At 56.7% G+C, this 17,987-nt stretch overlaps 2 protein-coding genes across 3 annotated transcripts; one reads left to right on the top strand and one right to left on the bottom strand.

The window, feature by feature from the left end:
- Nucleotides 1-4,132: 4,132 nt before the first annotated feature.
- On the bottom strand, nt 4,133-10,342 carry LOC107966398 (putative uncharacterized protein FLJ46214). The gene has a single exon (XM_009430140.5). It carries the CDS (start codon nt 9,714-9,716, stop codon nt 9,075-9,077), a length of 642 nt encoding a protein of 213 aa, XP_009428415.1. The 5' UTR covers nt 9,717-10,342; the 3' UTR covers nt 4,133-9,074.
- On the top strand, nt 8,851-17,942 carry BICDL2 (BICD family like cargo adaptor 2). 2 transcript variants are annotated; one of them, XM_054668761.2, is made up of 10 exons: nt 8,851-8,931; nt 10,317-10,628; nt 14,653-14,868; nt 14,991-15,107; nt 15,208-15,354; nt 16,058-16,252; nt 16,368-16,517; nt 16,982-17,112; nt 17,344-17,464; nt 17,539-17,942. In XM_054668761.2, exons 2-10 carry the CDS (start codon nt 10,347-10,349, stop codon nt 17,704-17,706), a joined length of 1,527 nt encoding a protein of 508 aa, XP_054524736.1. In that variant the 5' UTR covers nt 8,851-8,931; nt 10,317-10,346; the 3' UTR covers nt 17,707-17,942. The 2 variants fall into 2 exon arrangements, with proteins under 2 accessions (XP_054524736.1, XP_054524726.1); XM_054668751.2 differs by having other exon boundaries at nt 8,870-8,931; nt 10,333-10,628.
- The last annotated feature ends 45 nt before the right edge of the window (nt 17,943-17,987 follow it).

Raw genomic sequence — 17,987 nt, 5'->3', positions numbered from 1 at the left:
TGAGTAGGCGGGGGAGATCCGGGAAGCCGAGACCTGGGGGTCTGCGAGCCGCCCCCTCCCGCGCCGAGAGCACCGGGCTAGGAGGCCGGACAGGTGGGGAAGGAACTGGAGGAAGCGGGCGGGAGGCTTCCTGGGGAGGGCGGCTGGGCGAGTGTGAGTTAAACTGCTCAGTCTCGGAGCAGTTCAGGGGCAGCCGCCGGAGCTGCTCACAAAATAAACAGCGAGCAGGATGCGGAGCTGGAGATGCAAAGGCAAACACTGCGATCCCGCGCCCGCTCGCTGGGGCCGCCAGAACAAAACACCAAGGACTGGGAGGCTCAACCAGAAGTTTACGTTCTCACAGTTCTGGAAACTGGAAGGCCAAGATCAAGGTGCCTGAGGGGCTAGTTTCTCCTGATGCCTCCTCCTGGGCAGGCAGATGGGCGTCCTCTTGCTGTTTCCCGACACGGTCGTCCCCCTGCGCCTGCACACCCCAGAAGTATCGTCCTCTTTTGTTTTGTTTTGTTTTTTGTTTTTTGAGACGAAGTCTCGCTCTGTCGCCCAGGCTGGAGTGCAGTGGCGCGATCTCGGCTCACTGCAAACTCCGCCTCCCTGGTTCACGCCATTCTCCTGCCTCAGCCTCCCGAGTAGCTGGGACTACAGGCGCCCGCCACCACGCCCGGCTAATTTTTTTGTATTTTAGTAGAGACGGGGTTTCACCGTGTTAGCCAGGATGGTCTCCATCTCCTGACCTCGTGATCTGCCGGCCTCGGCCTCCCAAAGTTCTGGGATTACAGGCGTGAGCCACCGCGCCTGGTCATTGACCTCTTGTAAGAAGTCAATCATCGGGGCCACCCTAAAAGCCTCATTTTAAGTTAGTCACTTTTTTGTCAGCTCTATCTCCAACTATAATCACATTCTGAGGTACTGGGGGTTAGGGCTTTAACATACAAATTCTTCTTCTCTCTCTGGTTTGTTTTTTTGTTTGGTTGGTTGGTTTTGGTTTTTTTGTTTGTTTGTTTGTTTTGAGCCAGGGTCTCGCTCTGTCTCCCAGGCTGGAGTGCAGCAGTAGCATGATCATAGCTCACCGCAGCCTGGAACTCCTAGGCTCAAGCAATCCTCCTGTCTCAGCCTGTCGAGTAGCTGGGACAACTGGCCCAAGCCACCATGCCCATGTTTTTTCTTTTTTTTCTTTTTCTTTTCTTTTGGTAGAGACGGGGCCTCCCTGTGTTGCTCAGGGCTTTCTTGAACTCCTAGGCTCAACCATTTCTCCTGCCTCAGGCTCCCAAAGTGCTAGGATTACAGGCGTGAGCCACCATTCCTGTAATGGTCAACATAAGAATATTGACAGGGCACAATTTACTCCATAACAGATCCCATGTTTGTCATCAGATTGGCAAAATTTTAAAGTCTGACAATGCCAAGTATTGGCCAGGTGTGACCCAGATGAAATTCGTGCTCTAGCCAGGTGTGTGGTGACTCACACCTGTAATCCCAGCACTTTGGGAGGCCAAGGCAGGAGGATCCTTTGAGGCCTGGAATTTGAGGGAGACCCAGCCTGGGCAACATACTGAGACCGCATTTCTACCAAAAACGGAAAGAAAGAAATGGATGCTCTGCAGGGGAGGCAGCATTTGTTCATATAGAAATAAAATAAATAAATAAAAAGAAATTCACCCTCTGCAGATAGAAACATGTTTTGTGATTTACCCTATGTGCCAAATTTGGTTCATATTAGAGACCAATAAGGCCACGAACACACCAAGAGAATAAGAAGAGTTTGATTACTCAACGATAGGCTTTCTGGGAGAGCAGAGTGGGCTCCCAGGCAGCTCTGAGAGTGGTTTAAGAGAGCAAGGAGGGTTTTGTTGTTGTTGTTGTTGTTGTTGTTTTGTGTGTGTGTGTGTGTGTTTAATGGAGTCTCACTCTGTCGCCCAGGCTGGAGTGCAGTGGCACAATCTGGGCTCACTGCAACCTCCACCTCCCGTGTTCAAGTAATTCAAGGAGGGACTTTTATTATGGTTAGGGGATAAAGTGGGATGAGGGTCCCTTCCAACCAGCCAGGACTTTCCTAATTTAAATTTCTCTATAGAGTGAGGGAGAGGGCACCAGGGCCTTCAGATCAGCTTGCCCACATGTGGGCACAAGGAGAAGAGGTAGGCACGGGGCTTTAAAGCTGTCAGCTGTAAAACATCAAAAAGGGAGTCAGGCACTTTATTACCTAGTATAAATTAAAGCCTACGCTTTAGGCCAGGCGTGGTGGTTCATGCCTGTAATCCCAGCACTTTGGGAGGCCAACACAGGCAGATCACTTGAGCCCAGGCGTTCGAAACCAACCTGGACAATATAGTGAGACCCTGTCTCTACAAAAAATACACAAATTAGCTGGGAGTGGTGGTGCACACCTATAGTGCCAGCTACTTGGTAGGCTGAGGCGGGAGGATCACCTGTGCCCGGGACAGTGAGGCAGCAGTGAGCTGGTACTGCACCACTGCATTCCAGCCAAGTGACAGTGTGAGACCCTGTCTTAAAAATACATAAGCTGGCCGGGCGCAGTGGCTCACGCCTGTAATCCCAGCACTTTGGGAGGCCGAGGCGGGCAGATCACGAGGTCAGGAGATCGAGACCAGTCTGGCAAACATGGTGAAACCCCATCTGTACTAAAAATACAAAAATTAGCTGGATGTGGTGGCTCGCACCTGTGGTCCCGGCTACTTGGGAAGCTGAGGCAGGAGAATTGCTTGAACCCGGGAGGCAGAGGTTACTGTGAGCTGAGATCGTGCCACTGCCCTCCAGCCTGGGCGACAGAGCGAGACTCTGTCTCAAAGAAAGAAAAGAAAAAAGAAAAATGGGTCTTTGCAGACATAAGCTAAAGATCTCAAGATGAGATCATCCTAGATTTAGGGTGGGCCCTAAATTCAATGGCTGGCATCTTTATAAAAGAGGGAAATTTCAGTCTTAGACTAAGAAGACCTAGAGGGGCAGGTCACGTGAAAGCAGAGGCAGCGACTGGACTGATGTGGCCACAAGGCACAGAACACCAAGGAGCATCTATAGTCACCATGGCCCAGGGAGAGGCATGGAGTAGATTCACCCTCAGAGCCTCCAGAAGGAACCAACCCTCACTTCAGGCTTCTGGCCTCCAGAACTGTAATACAATAATTTTTCTGTTGTGTAAACCCACTTTGTGGTTTTTTTGGTTCTCTTTTTTTGTTTGAGACAGGGTCTCGCTCTCTCATCCAGGCTGGAGTGCAGTGATGCAATTATGGCTCACTGCAGCCTTGACCTCCTGGGCTCAAGGGATCCTCCCACCTCAGCCTCCCAAGCAGCCGGGACTGCAGGCATGTGCCACTAATTATTCTTTATGTTTGTAGAGATGGGGTCTTGCTCTGTTTCCCGTGCTGGTGGATGTTTTGTTACATACATCAGCCCTAGGAAGCTAATACCTACCTCAATAAAGCTGAATTATTTTTTTTTTTGAGATAGGGCCTTGCTCTGTCACCCAGGCTGGAGTACAGTGGCACAATCTCAGCTCACTGCAGCCTCCACTTCCTGGACTAAAGTGATCCTCCTGCCTTAGCCCTGTGAGTAGCTGGGACTATAGGCACACGCCACTATGGCCTGCTAATTTTTGTATTGTTTGTAGAAACGGGGTTTTGCCATGTTACCCAGGCTGGTCTCAAACTTCTGGCCTCAAGTTATCTGCCCGTCTCAGCCTCCCAAAGTGTTGGGATTACAGGTGTGAGCCACTGTGCTCAGCCAAAGCTGATTTTTTTTTTTTTTCTGAGACAGACTCTTGTTCTGTCACCCAGGCTGGAGTGCAGTGGCACATTCTCAGCACACTGCAACCTCTGTCTCCCAGGTTCAAGCGATTCTCCTGACTCAGCCTCCCAAGTAGCTGGGATTACAGGCATCTGCCACCACGCCCAGCTAATTTTTTGTATTTTTAGTAGAGAGGGCGTTTCACCATCTTGGCCAGGCTGGTCTTGAACTCCTGACCCCATGATCCACCCACCTCCTCGGCCTCCCAAAGTGCTGGGATTACAGGCATGAGCCACCGTGCCTGCCCTGATTTTTTTTTTTTTTTAATAAGTGGGAGAAAACACTTGGAAACATAAGCATACATCAAAAAAACAAGTTGCAGAACAATGAATTCAGTGTGAAATATTTTATATAAAGGTTTTAAATGCTCCAAACAATACTACCTACTGTTCATGGACTTAGCATGCGTCATAAAAGCCTGGAGGCACCTGGGTCTGGACCCAAGTTATTTCTACCAGACTGCTTCTGGGGAAGGGCAAGAGGAGAGTGGGGTTCTGCTGGCCTCTGGATGCCTAGCATAGACTCCCACGGCATTGTGAGATCTGACGAGGCTTCCCCAGGGATGAGACCCCTCCTCAACTCCCAACCAAGACTCAGAACCCCCCAGGGCTCAGCGGGTGGATGGAAAGGCGGGGAGGGCATACCAAACTAAGCACCCTGGAAGCTGGCTTGTTTGGGCTGGAGAGCAGGTGAGGCTGGGTGATCATCCTTCCCTTCTTTTTTTTCTTTTTTGAAATGGAGTCTTGCTCTGTCACCCAGGTTGGAGTGCAGTGGTGCGATCTCAGCTCACTTCAACCTCTGCTGCCCGGGTTCAACTGATTCTCCTGCCTCAGCTTCTCAAGTAGTTGTGATTACAGGCGCGTGCCACCACGCCCGGCTAATTTTTGTATTTTGTTTTGTTTTGTCTTTTGTTTTTGTTTTTGTTTTGAGATGGAGTCTCACTCTGTCTCCCAGGCTGGAGTGCAATGGTGCGGTCTTGGCTCACTGCAACCTCCGTCTCCCAGGTTCAAGCGATTCTCATGCCTCAGCCTCCTGAGTAGCTGGGACTACAGGCGCCCGCCACCACACACGGCTAATTTTTTGTATTTTTAGTAGAGACGGGGTTTCACCATGTTAGCCAGGATGGTCTCAATCTCCTGACCTCGTGATCCACCTGCCTCGGTCTCCCAAAGTGCTGGGATTACAGGCATGAGCCACTGCGCCCAGCCAATTTTTGTATTTTTAGTAGAGATGGGGTTTCAGCATTTTGTCCAGGCTGGTCTTGAGCTCCTGACCTCGTGATCCACCCACCTCGGCCTCCCAAAGTGCTGGGATTACAGGCATGAACCACCGTGCCCGGCCGATCCCTTCCTTCTTAACCAGACATGTCCCAGCCTCCCCGGGCCTTCCCTGAGGTCACTCTGTCCCTCCTATTCATTTTTCTCCTGGGATCAGCAGGGAGCCTGGGGGTGAGGGGAGGGCTGAGGTCCCCTGCACGCTGGGTGGCCAGGACTCTTAGACCCAACAGGGAGATGGAGGCCAGGACTCCTGGTTCCAGAGGAGACTGAGGACCAGATTCAAATATTCAAAGCCAGGCACACTGGCTCATGCCTCAGATCCCAGCGCTTTGGGAGGCCAAGGCAGGAGGATTGCTTGAGGCCAGAAGTCGAGACCAGCCTAGGCAACATAGCAAGACCGCATCTCTACAAAAAATAAAAAAGTTAGGCTGGGCGTGGTGGCTCACGCCTGTAATCCCAGCACTTTGGGAGGCCGAGGCGGGCAGATCATGAGGTTGGGAGATCGAGACCATCCTGCCTAACACGATGAAACCCCATCTCTACTAAAAATACAAAAAATTGGCCGGGCGTGGTGGCAGGCACCTGTAGTCCCAGCTACACGGGAGGCTGAGGCAGGAAAATGGCATGAACCCGGGAGGCGGAGCTTGCAGTGAGCCAAGATCGTGCCACTGCACTCCAGCCTGGACGACAGAGCGAGACTCTGTCTCAAAAAAACAAACAAACAAACAAAAAATAAAAAAGTTAGCAGGGCATGATGGCATCTGCCTGTTGTCCCAGTCACTCAGGAGGCTGAGGCAGGAGGATCGCTTGAGCCCAAGAGTTCGAGGCTGCTGTAAGCTATGATCATGCCACTGTACTTCAACCTGGGTGACAGAGTGAGACCCTATCTCCGAAAAAAACAAAAACAACACAAATTTCCCAAGAGTGATTGAGGCTGAGAGCTAGGCAAGCTGGGATGAAGGCTCTGCTATGTACCCACAGACAAATGACTTAGCCTCTCTGAGCTGGGCTCCTCACCTGTGAATGGCGTGACCTCATAGGGTTGCTCTGAGGATGAAATAGAGTGTGACATGCAGGTGAGTCATCTCTGGTGGCCACGCGGAGATCACCAGCAAGGACTAAGTGCTGGCACTTCACACTCATTTAATCCTCACACCTGGCCAGGCACGGTGGCTCACACCCGTAATCCCAGCACTCTGGGAGGCTGAGGCGGGCAGATCACCTGAGGTCAGTTGAAGACCATCCTGGGCAACACAGTGAAACCCTGTCTCTACTAAAAATACGAAAATTAGCCAGGTGTGGTGGCACACGCCTGTAATCCCAGCTACTTAGGAGGCTGAGGCAGGAGAATCACTTGAAACCGGGAGGCAGAGGTTGCAGTGAGGCGAGATCTCACCAACGCACTCCAGCTTGGGGGAGAGAGCGAGACTCCATCTCAAAAAAAATCCTCACATCCCTATAAGCTAGGAACTATCATCCCCATTTTACAGATGGGGAAACTGAGGGCCGCAGAGGTTAATCAGCTGAAGGGCACAGGCACCCACATCTGGTATGTGGCCAACTGGATCCTGTACCGAAGCCATGTGATGCCAGCACCCATGGGCCAAGCACTTTGCTGTATCGTTTTATTTGTTCATTTCTGGTTTATAGGTCTACGCTCCCTCCCATGGCCCAGGTGGACTGTGAACCTTCTGGGAGTAGGGCTGTAATCACTTCATCCTGGGATGAGCTCAGCCTGGCAGGAGGCGCTCAAGATGTGCTACGTGTGGGTGTGAGTGGGGCCCAGGGTGACTGGCATTTGGAGGGGACATTGAGCTTCTATTTCCAGAGGGTCACATAGCAGCACCCAGGGGAGGCTGGGATGTCTTCAGTCCTCCAGTGGCTACCAGGCTGCTCCCACAGGTGCAGTGGGAGAAAGTGTCAGGCTTGCTGGGCAATGTGGCTGTAAGACAAATCTCTGGCTCCCCTACTCTCTGCTGGCAGAAAACCCTGTCCCAGCCCCAGGACCCAGGAGTCCCAGTTCCTAAGTCACCTCTCCAAGGAGTCCTTGCTCCCCTTTTCCCACAAGCCAGGAGTCCCAGCCCCCACCCTCCTCCTATTTTTCTAGAACCCAAGTAAGTAGCCCCCAGACCCCCAAGACTCAGGAGTCCTGACCCCCAGCCAGAGGTGCACAGACCCAGCTGACACCGGCCAGCCAGAGCTGATGTGCACAGCCCCTTCTACCTCTGCACTCCGTGACGCCAGGTGAGTAGCTGGAAGTCAGCCGAGGAGCGGGTATTGCATCATGGATATTGGCAAATGCAACGAGCGAGGGCTTTTGTTTTAGCCAGGGAGCCTGTTGCTAAACGCTTACCAGCACGCCGCTGCTCCCAGCCTTCCATCTGTCCTGCTCTCCAGGCCAGGAGCCCCTGTCACGAGGCCCAGGGAGCCCTGGAGTCTGGAGATAAATCGTGACAAGACACAAGGCCATGGATGGGGCATCACTGCTGCCCAAGCCACCCTGGGTCCCCAGCCCCGGACCTTCCCATCTCCACACCAAGGCCCCTGTCCCAGACAAGAGCACGGTCCCCAGCTCTGCATAACTCAGGAACTGAGAACCCCAGGTGTGGAGCCACACGGACTTGGGCATGGCTCTGGGCAAGTCACTGTCACTGCCTGGGCTACAGTGTCCTTGTCTGCGGCATGGGAATCAGTAAAGAGCATGACCCTAAAGCCACACTTGTGCTGTTCACCTTCCAGTTCTGACCAGGGGACCCCAAACAAGGTGGAGGACCCCCCTCCGCCCCCGAGCCTCAGCTTCCTCATCTGTAAGATGGGGATGACAGCAGTTCCTCGTCATCAGGTCATCATGAAAGTCAACAAGTTGAGCCGGGGAGGTGGCTCACTCTGTAATCCCAGCACTTTGGGAGGCTGAGGTGGGCGGATCATGAGGTCAGGAGTTTGAGACCAGCCTGGCCAACACATTGAAACACCATTTCTACTAAAAATACAAAATTAGCTGGATGTAGTGGTGCATGCCTATAGTACCCGCTACTCACCAGGCTGAGACAGGAGAATCCCTTGAACCCGGGAGCAGAGGCTGCTGTGAGCTGAGATGGCACCACTGTACTCCAGCCTGGGCAAGAAGAGTAAAATTCCATCTCAAAAAAAAAAAAAAAAAGGTCAACAAGTTATGCCTATAAAAGAGTTTACTTGACCAGAAGCAGAGGCTCATGCCTGTAATCCCAGCACTTTGGGAGGCCGAAGCGGGAGGATTGCTTGAATCCAGAAGTTTGAGACCAGCCTGGGCAACATGGTGAAACCCCACCCCTACAAAAAGTACAAAAATTAGCTGGGCATGGTGGCATGTACCTGCAGTCCCAGCTGCTGGGGAGGCTGTAGTGGGAGGATCGCTTGAGCCTGGGAGGACGAGACTGCAGTGATGGTGCCACTGCACTCCAGCCTGCGTGACAGAGCAAAATCCCATCTCTAAAAAATAAAAAAGAGTTTACTTAGCAGAATGCTTAAGATGTCAGATTCGGTGGTGTTGTCATTGCTAATAATTTCCTACCCCACAGGGCAAGGCAGTCGTGACGGGAAAGGAGCGGCGGCTACCTCAATGTAGGATCTGCAAACAGTAGATGCTCAGTTAACTGGCCGGGCCATTTGCAACCACAGCAGGTTGGGCCAGTGCCCCCCACCCAGGTGGAAGCGACTCTCCCTCGACCCCGCCCGGCCATTCAGGCAGCCAGGGAGCGCCCCGGCCCCTCCCGCGGCCCCGCCCCTTCACCTGTGTTGGCCGCACACCTGGAGCCGCCTCCGGAAGAGGGGACCGGAGACCGCGGGGACCTCGGAGGGAGCCCGGCGGCTTCGGGTGAGAACCTGGGGGACGCCGAGGGCCGGGCCCCTCGAGCCTGGGGAGGGCCTGGTCCGGCCGCGTCGGCGGAGAAGGTGGGGGAGCCGGGGCGGGGGCAGGGGAACCGGGATCGCCGGGGAACCGGGGGCGCCGGCAGGAGCTCAGCCGTCGGGGGTGAGCCCAGCCGCTTCTCTGGGCTTCCGACGCCTGGGGCTGGGGGTCGGGGGGCTGGAGGCCCCAACACCTGGGCAGCTAGGTGCGAAAGGGGAGGGGGAGCGGTCTCCAGGTCCCTGTCTCTCGCGTGGAGGGGGGCGGGGGAGCGGGGCCCGCGAGGGCCAAGTCAGGGAGATCCCCGGGAGCGGCCTGGGGGCGGCTGGGCTGGGACCACCGTGACACTCACGTCCTGCGAGCAGGGCTGCCCATGGACACCGGGCGAGAGGAGGAGGGAGAGCACGGGTGTGTGTGCCTAGTGGGTGGTGACCCCCCGGAGGGCTGGGGCTGGTAAAGCTGTTGTGTCGGGCCCTCTGACCCGAGCCCCTGAACCCCAGCCCCTGAGCAGCCCTAGGGGAGCCCAGGGCTCCCGTCCCCAGGGGCGGACCGGGAAGTAAACAGAAACTCCGAACCGCGCTGCGGCCGGGCGGCCGGCACAACCTGTTACCTCGCCCTGTCCTGGGCCCCACGCCAGGGCCCTGGGAAACTGGGGGGCTGAGGGTCAGGGCTCCTGAGTCCGGAGGGGTGGGGGCATGAATGCCTGAGTCCCGTGGAAAATGGGGACTGGGGTGGGAATCCTTGATGGGGGACATTGGAGGTGGGGACCTCTGAGTCTGGAGGGTGGAGTCAAAGCACCTGCTCAGGAGGTAACAGGAGAATGAGGGCGAGAGACCCGGGAGGTCAGGGGCTGGGATCTGGGCTTCTGGCAGGGGAAGGAGCTGGATTCCTGGGGGCGAAGATACCTCAGTTCCCAAGCCTTAGGGTCCTGCATTCCTGAGAGGAGAAGAGGCTGGGCTCAACTCCAACTGCTGAGTCCCTGAGAACCTGGGTTCTGGGAACTGTCTCAGATGGCGAGGGGCTACAAGCCAAACTGCTGGGTTCTGGGAAGAGAGGGGACAGGGAGCAGAGGTGGCCTGTGGCCCTGGAGCACTGGAATGAGCTTTCCTGGGGACAGAGATTGTCTGGCAGAGGCCAAAGGCTGGGCAGGTCATTTCCTTCTGCTTCCTGCCTCAGTTTACCCCAGGGACATTAACGGAACTGGGTAGCCAAAACACAGGTCATTAACCCTTTGTGGCCCAGGAAGCCCTGGCTGCAGGACCGGGCCGGCTGGCAGCAGGTGGAGATTTCCTGGAGGGTCAGGTGTTGGGCGGAGGGTGAGCCCCTGTCAGGCTGCAGAGTAGAGTGTCCCGCAGCCACCTGTCCCCGCAGATGCTGCAGGTGACATGAGCTCTCCAGATGGGCCCAGCTTCCCGTCCGGGCCGCTCTCAGGGGGCGCCTCTCCCAGCGGCGACGAGGGCTTCTTCCCCTTTGTGCTGGAGCGGCGGGACTCATTCCTGGGAGGGGGCCCAGGGCCTGAGGAGCCCGAGGACCTAGCCTTGCAGCTGCAGCAGAAGGAGAAAGACCTGCTGTTGGCCGCGGAGCTCGGCAAGATGCTTCTGGAGCGAAATGAAGAGCTGCGGCGGCAGCTGGAGACGCTGAGCGCCCAGCACTTGGAGCGTGAGGAAGTGAGCTAGCACTGGACGGGGTGGGTGGGTGGGTGGGCAGGGGAGGACGGGTGGGCCTGGAGAGGACAAGGGAAGGGAGTCAGGCAACGGAAGGAGAGAGGAGCTGGGGAGGACAGCCGGGCGAGGGGGGGACTTTGGAACAGGTCAGAGCTGGGCCCAGTCCCCCTGGCAGTGTTGCCCAGTGGCAAAGAACATGAACTCTGGGTGCCGGGCACAGTACCTCACACCTGTAATCCCAGCACTTTGGGAGGCCAAGGCAGGAAGATCACTAGCCCAGTGTTCGAGAACAGCCTGGGCAACGTAGTGAGACTCTGTCTCTACAAAAAATAAGAAAATTAGCTGGATGTGGTGGTGGCACCTGTAGTCTCAGCTACTCAGGAGGCCGAGGCAGGGGGTTCAATTGAGCCCAGGAATTTTAGAGTTTGAGGCTGCAGTAAGCTATGATTCTATGATCCACTGCACTACAGCTTGGGCAACAGAGTGAGATCCTGAAAAAAAAAAAAAAAGGAAGGAAGGAAGGAAGGAGAGAGAAAGAAAAGAAAAAAAGGAAAGGAAAGGAAAGAAAAAAAGGCATGAACTCTGAGGATTAAGACCTGGATTCAGGCCAGGCATGGTGGCTCACACCTGTAATCCCAGCACTTTGGGAGGCTGAGGTGGCTGGATCACTTGAGGTCGGGACTTCAAGACCAGCCTGGCCAACATGGTGAAACCCCGTCTCTACTAAAAATACAAAAAAAATTAGCCAGGCATGATGGGGTGTGCCTGTAGTCCCAGCTAATTGGGAGACTGAGGCAAGAGAATCACTTGAACCTGGGAGGCAGAGGTTGCTATGAGCCAAGATCATGCCACTGCTCTCCAGCCTGGGTGACAGAGCGAGACTGCATCTCAAAAAACAAAAACAAACTGGGTTCAGACCCTTGTCCAGCTGTGTGACCCTGGGTCAGCTGCTGGCCCTCTCTGGATCTTGTGTCCAGCTCCTCAGCAGTATAGCGGAACACCAGGCAACAGTCATGGGTGTCCACTCCTTGCCTGGCACTGGGCTGAGTGCTTTCCATGACTCTCCATTGATTCTTGCCCAGCCCAATGAGGTAGGAACAGTTCCCTCTGCCCAGGTTCTATTTTTGGCCCAATTCTTGCTCTGGGGCTCACATCTGGTCTCCTGAACACCCTCCTTTATCTGCTGCGTCGGCCCCAACCACTGCCCTGAGCCTGACCTGGGTAGCTAACCCTCTCCACCAGGGCACCTAGTGGGCATCTCAACACAAGTGGCACTTGATTCCACGCACTCGATTCCATGCCCCCATCTCCTGCTGTCCCCATCCTCGCCTTCCCAACCTTGAGGACCAGAGCCTGTGCACCTCCTTGGACTCTTTCTCTATTTTTTTTTTTTCTTTTTTTGGAGACCGGGTCTCCCTCTGTCACCCAGGCTATAGTGTGCAGTGGTGCAATCATAGCTCACTGGAACCTCAACTTCACTAGCTCAAGCAATCCTCCCATCTCAGCTTCCTGAGTAGTTGGGACTACAGGCACACATGCACCACCATACCTGGCTAATTTTTGCATTTTTTGTAGAGATGGGGTCTCACCATGTTGCCCAGGCTGGTCTCAAACTCCTGGGCTCAACCAAACTGCCTGCCTTAGCCTCCCAAAGTGTTGGGATTACAGGTGTGAGTCAATGCGCTCAGCCAACCTTTCTTGAGTGAACAAATTCCCCCCAATATCCGCAAGCCCTTTTGATTCTTCTAAACTCCAACCACCCACTGGTCGGCTCTGCAGCCTCCAAGCTGATCACAGATCACAGCCTCCGTCACTTCTGCCCCAGACACTCCAGCCACCTTCTCCTGAGTCCCCAGCTTCCACTCTTTTATTATTGTTGTTATTTAGATGGAGTCTCGCTCTGTCGCCCAGGCTGGAGTGCAGTGGTGCGATCTTGGCTCACTGCAACCTCTGCTTCCTGGGTTCAAGTGATTCTCTCACCTCAGCCTCCCGAGTAGCTGGGATTCCAGGTGTGCGCCACCAAGCCCAGCTAATTTTTGTATTTTTAGTAGAGACGGGGTTTCACCATATTGGCCAGGCTGGTCTTGACCTCCTGACCTCAGGCGATCCACTTGCCTCAGCCTCCCAAAGTGCTGGGATTATAGGTGTGAGCCACCGCGCCCAGCCCCCAGCTTCCACCTTTGACCCCTGGAGCCCGTTCTCTAAGGGACAGCCCAGGATTTTCAAAAACTGCAAATCCACTCCTCAACCAGAATCTCCCCCTCACACTTAGAATGAAACCAAAACCCTTCCCCAGGGCCTAAAAGTCCCGGAGAACTGGGCTCCTCCCCAACCTCATCACAGCGGCACCACCCCTTTCTCCCCTCCTCCAAGAAGGGCAGCCGAACCACCCTCTCCCCGACAATGAGGGCTCTTTTCGGTTCCTCCAAGAACTCACGCTTGTTCCCTCAGGAACTTTGCACTTGCTGTTCCTTAATGCCTAGCCTTCTTTCTGGTGGCTCTTCTTGTCCTGCAGAAGTCGACTCAAACATGATGCCCTCCTTGAAGGACCCTCCACCCCCACCCCACTCCTTACTCTCTATCATTTCCCGGGTCTCTTTACAGCCCTTACTGTCTCCCTGAAACTACCTGGCTCCGGCATGTGTCCATGCCCTCTGGACTCTAAGCTGCTTGAAGCAGTGAACTTGGTGGTCTCACGTGCCGCTGACAGCAGACCCCAGAACAAGTGGAGCTCAGGAAATGTGGGAGGATTGATAGCAGTGTGGGTGGATAGACTTAGAGATATTGTGTCCAGGCCACAAGGCATCAGCAGAGCCGAGCATCAGCCAGGACAATCTGACCTTGAACCTGACAGCTTAATCCTGAAGCTGTGTTGCCTCTGCAGTATTCGGTTAAGAGTTCTGCTGCCTGAGTTGGCATCCCTGCTTTGTGAAGTTATTGTGTGTCGGCTGGGCACGGTGTCTCATGCCTGTAATCCCAGCACTTTGGGAGGCCGAGGAGGGTGGATCGCTTAAGGCCAGGAGTTCAGGACCAGCCTGGCCAACATGGTGAAACCCCGTCTCTCCTAAGAAAACAAAAAAATTTGCCGGGCAGGGTGGCGCACGCCAGTAATCTTAGCTACATGGGAGGCTGAGGCAGGAGAATCTCTTGAACTTGGGAGGCGGACATTGCCGTGAGCTGAGATAGTGCCACTGCGCTCTAGCCTGGGCCAAAGAGTAAAGATCTGTCTCAAAATAAATAAATAAATAAAAAATAAAAACAACAATAAATGACTGTGTGTCCTTAGGCAAGGCACTTAGCAACTCTTGAGCTTGTTCCATCTGTAAACCCAGGACGTTAGTGATTCTCCCTCTAGTGGATGAAATGAAGCAATGCAGATAGAGCCCTAATGCAGGGTACCTGCCAGTCGCTGCAGCAGCTGTGGCAATTGTCACCTTCATCCAGGCCCATCCCGCTTTGAGGGCCTAGAGAGAGTGGGCCAGAGGTTAACCCCCGACTCATCTGCCTCCCCACGCTGGGCATCTGGGTGTGCCAGGGCGTTCCCCCGCTGGTCAGACAGGTTTTTGGGCCAGGGCGGGGCTGACCAGGGTTAATTAGAGGGAACTGGCTAGGAGGAGCTGGGGAGGGGGCTGGGCAGAGTCCAGGCCTCCAGAGCCCCTGGGACACAGCAGGTGTGTGCTGCCATGGGCCGGGGCTTGAACTCTGCCAGACTCAGGCGCCAAAAACGGCGCTTGCGACCTCAGGTCCAGAAGCCCCGGCAGCAGCTGGAGGTGAGTGGTCATCAGAGATCCCCACCCCCACCCTTGCCCCGGGCCCACGCGTCCTGTCTGCTCGGAACCTTCCCTCTAAATCTCTGGGTCTTGCTCACGCTTCCTCCCTCACTCTCCCTTGCTTTTGTGTCTGTCTTGGACACAAGGCCCCCTTAGGCTTTCTCCCTAGGTGTCTGTCCCTCCATCGCCATCTCTCTGTGCCTGCCCAGTCTAATCGGTGCCTCTCTGCCTCTGTCCCTCTGCCCTGGCCCCCACAGCGGCTCCAGCAGGAGAACCATGAGCTCCGACGAGGCCTGGCAGCCCGAGGAGCCGAGTGGGAGGCCCGGGCCGTGGAGCTGGAGGGGGACGTGGAGGCCCTGCGGGCCCAGCTTGGGGAGCAGCGCTCGGAGCAGCAGGACAGTGGGCGAGAACGGGCACGGGCCCTCAGCGAGCTCAGCGAGCAGAACCTCCGGCTCAGCCAGCAGCTGGCTCAGGTGGGATGGCCCTGACCCCAGGGCCCTGGACAAGGTGGGGGAGGATGCCTGGGTCCCCAGTGGGGAGTGGGTGCATTGGGCTTGGTGCTGAGGCTCCTCTGTCCGTCTTTCCACCTCCCCAGGCCTCCCAGACTGAGCAGGAACTTCAGAGGGAACTGGACGCCCTTCGGGGACAGTGCCAGGCTCAGGCACTGGCTGGGGCAGAGCTGAGGACGCGGCTGGAGAGTCTGCAGGGGGAAGTGAGTGTCAGTTGGGGCTGGGGGATTATCTGAGCCAGAAAAGCCGGGCTGAGGGCTGGGAGGGGCTGCCCCTGTCCCCAGCTCTCAGGCCTTTCCCCAGAACCAGATGCTGCAGAGCCGCCGGCAGGACCTGGAGGCCCAGATCCGAGGCCTGCGTGAGGAGGTGGAGAAGGGTCAGGGCAGACTGCAGACCACCCACGAGGAGTTGCTGCTGCTGAGGCGGGAGCGGCGGGAGCACAGCCTGGAGGTGACCTGCAGGGCTGGGGGACTACAACTGCCTGGACCCTTAGCAATGGCTTCAGGGCTTTCTGGGAGATGAGGCCGGAGCTGGATCACTGGGAGGCCCAGAGGCTGGCCCACAAGAGCATGGGCATTAGCCCATGGGCAAGTGGGAGCCACGGAAGGCTGTTGAGCAGGGGAGGCATGCTCTTAGAGTGCATCAGAGCCTGGCAGCTGGAACAGCAGGGAGGGGGCTGATGCCAGAGTTCAGGCCAGGAATGACAGCCCCTAGACCATGGCTGGGCAATGGAGATGGAGAAAAAGAAATGAAAAGAGGATGCAGGCTCTGATGTTAGAGATCAAAGGAGTCTGCACTTTGGGGTGAGCTTGCCTTCCTTCGCATCCCGGTGCCCCTTCTTACTACTGTGGGACAAGCAGCCTCAGTAGCACCAATAAATGCTGCATGAAACAATTACTGAATGAGGAGGTAGACTGGGCAGGGGAGGAGATGGGGCTCTTCGAGGTGCGGCCCTGCTCTATAGGCGAGGAAACTGTATATCTGCTGAGGGAGGTGCACGGCCCAAGGCGCCCAGCGATCCAGGAACGGGAACAGCCTGGGCCGCTGGGGTGCGGGGCTCTCCGCGGCACCCCCGTGTGGACCTGCCGCGGGATGTCGGCGTTGGGTGCGTCCCGCTGACCGCCCGCGCTTCCGTCTGCGGGACCGTCCACAGCTGGAACGCGCACGGTCAGAGGCTGGGGAGGCGCTGAGTGCGCTGCGGAGGCTGCAGCGGCGTGTCTCCGAGCTGGAGGAGGAGTCACGCCTCCAGGACGCCGACGTGTCGGGTGCCTCGTTGCAGTCAGAACTGGCCCACAGCCTCGACGACGGCGACCAGGGCCAGGGCGCCGACGCACCCGGAGACACCCCGGTGAGCTCGTGGGGCCCCAGCCCCCTTACCTGTGCCATCGAGAGGGTTGCAGGCTCCGCCTTTCCTCCTTTCCCCAATAAACTCCACACCACTAACCCATTTCTTTGGCCCACAGACCACCCGGTCCCCAAAGACCCGAAAGGCGTCCAGCCCCCAGCCTTCACCCCCGGAAGAGATCTTAGAGCCCCCCAAGAAGCGAGCATCCCTCAGTCCAGCGGAGATACTGGAGGAGAAGGAGGTGGAAGTGGCCAAGCTGCAAGATGAGGTGGGGGAGAGGGCACGGTGCTGGATGCACGGCCCCTCCAGCTGTCAGTTTCTGTCTCCCATGTCCACCTCCCAGCCTTTGCCCACTAAGCTCCCTATACCTGGATCGGCTTTCATCTCAACAAACTTACTTCAAGAGCCAGCCTGTATGCCACCTCCTCCAGGAAGACTTCCTGGACAGCACCTCTCCCCTTAGTTCCACTCCCAATGCTTCTCCCTGCATCCCTCCTGCAGGGTTATACCACTCCAACTAACCCTGCTCCACTCCACCCCGCACCAGCCTGAGGGGCTCAGAGGGCTCATATAGGAGTCTCCAGCACAGGGCCACAGCTGCCTGGGCCACAGCTGCCTGGGGTGTCTGTCGCAGGCAGAGGAGGGGTGGGGAGAGCCAGAGTCGGGGCTGCTGGGAGAAGCAGGGAGGCCCATTGGCCCATCTACCGCACGGTCCCCCTCCTCTGCTCACAGATCTCGCTGCAGCAGGCAGAGCTGCAGTCCCTGCGGGAAGAGCTGCAGAGGCAGAAGGAGCTGCGGGCGCAGGAAGACCCTGGGGAGGCCCTGCACAGTGCCCTCTCAGACCGGGACGAGGCCGTGAACAAGTAAGCCTCAAGCCATTGACCACCGCCCCAGCGCCCTCTGGGCCCTCCTGGGCTCCTGATTCCTCTTCTGATACGGGTTATAATGATCCCCACTCCCACCCAGGGGCCCACTGACCTCCTTGATCTAGGTGTTGGCAGCCCTCCTCCCGCCCGGGTCCAGAAGTCCCCCGCCACCCCGGCTCCCTGAGGCCCTAGCGCCCTCAAACGCGTCTTCTGCCCCTCCCCGCCTAGGGCCCTGGAGCTGTCCCTGGAGCTCAACCGCGTCTCGCTGGAGCGAGACTCCCTGTCTCGGGAGCTGCTGCGCGCCATCCGCCAGAAGGTGGCGCTCACGCAGGAGCTGGAGGCCTGGCAGGTGAGGGGCGGGGCCCGTGTGCGGGGCGGGGCAGGGGGCGGGACCGGCGCTGAGCCGACCACGGCCTCCCGCAGGACGACATGCAGGTGGTGATCGGGCAGCAGCTGCGCTCACAGCGCCAGAAGGAGCTGAGCGCCGCCGCGTCGTCGTCGACCCCGCGCCGTGCCGCGCCCCGCTTCTCGCTGCGCCTGGGCCCCGGGCCCGCCGGTGGCTTTCTCAGTAACCTCTTCCGAAGGACCTGACGGCTGGGCCCAGAGGGCTGCCCTTGCCCACTTAGGGGCTCACTTTCCTCTTCAGGCCAATGGAGCGACAGGGCCCAGATTGTCTTCCAAAAGAAGCTGATGCCCTCCCCGCCCCAGGATGCTGGGCAAGGGCTCATCGGGAGCAGGGGCTCATCCGGAGCAGGGGCCAGCTTTGTGGGGGCAGGAGCTCCAGGTGGGTGGCAGGGGCAGGTGAACAGAGCTACTTTCCGAATTAATATAGGTCTATCTTTTCTAGGGCAGGGATGGGGCTGGGTATTTAT

The sequence above is a fragment of the Pan troglodytes genome, chromosome 18, assembly GCF_028858775.2.
Source record: "Pan troglodytes isolate AG18354 chromosome 18, NHGRI_mPanTro3-v2.0_pri, whole genome shotgun sequence".
Taxonomy (NCBI): Eukaryota; Metazoa; Chordata; class Mammalia; order Primates; family Hominidae; genus Pan; species Pan troglodytes.
Note: the sequence above shows the minus strand (reverse complement) of the source record. Positions and strands in the feature narration are given on the sequence as shown.

Excerpts from the sequence above, each read along its gene's own strand:
- BICDL2 (XM_054668761.2), top strand. The coding sequence starts at position 10,347 with ATGAGCTCTCCAGATGGGCCCAGCTTCCCGTCCGGGCCGCTCTCAGGG. Across the intron at positions 10,629-14,652 it reads AGCACTTGGAGCGTGAGGAA|CGGCTCCAGCAGGAGAACCA; the intron begins GTGAGCTAGCAC and ends TGGCCCCCACAG. Across the intron at positions 16,518-16,981 it reads TGGCCAAGCTGCAAGATGAG|ATCTCGCTGCAGCAGGCAGA; the intron begins GTGGGGGAGAGG and ends CTCTGCTCACAG.
- LOC107966398 (XM_009430140.5), bottom strand. The coding sequence starts at position 9,716 with ATGTCCCCCATCAAGGATTCCCACCCCAGTCCCCATTTTCCACGGGAC.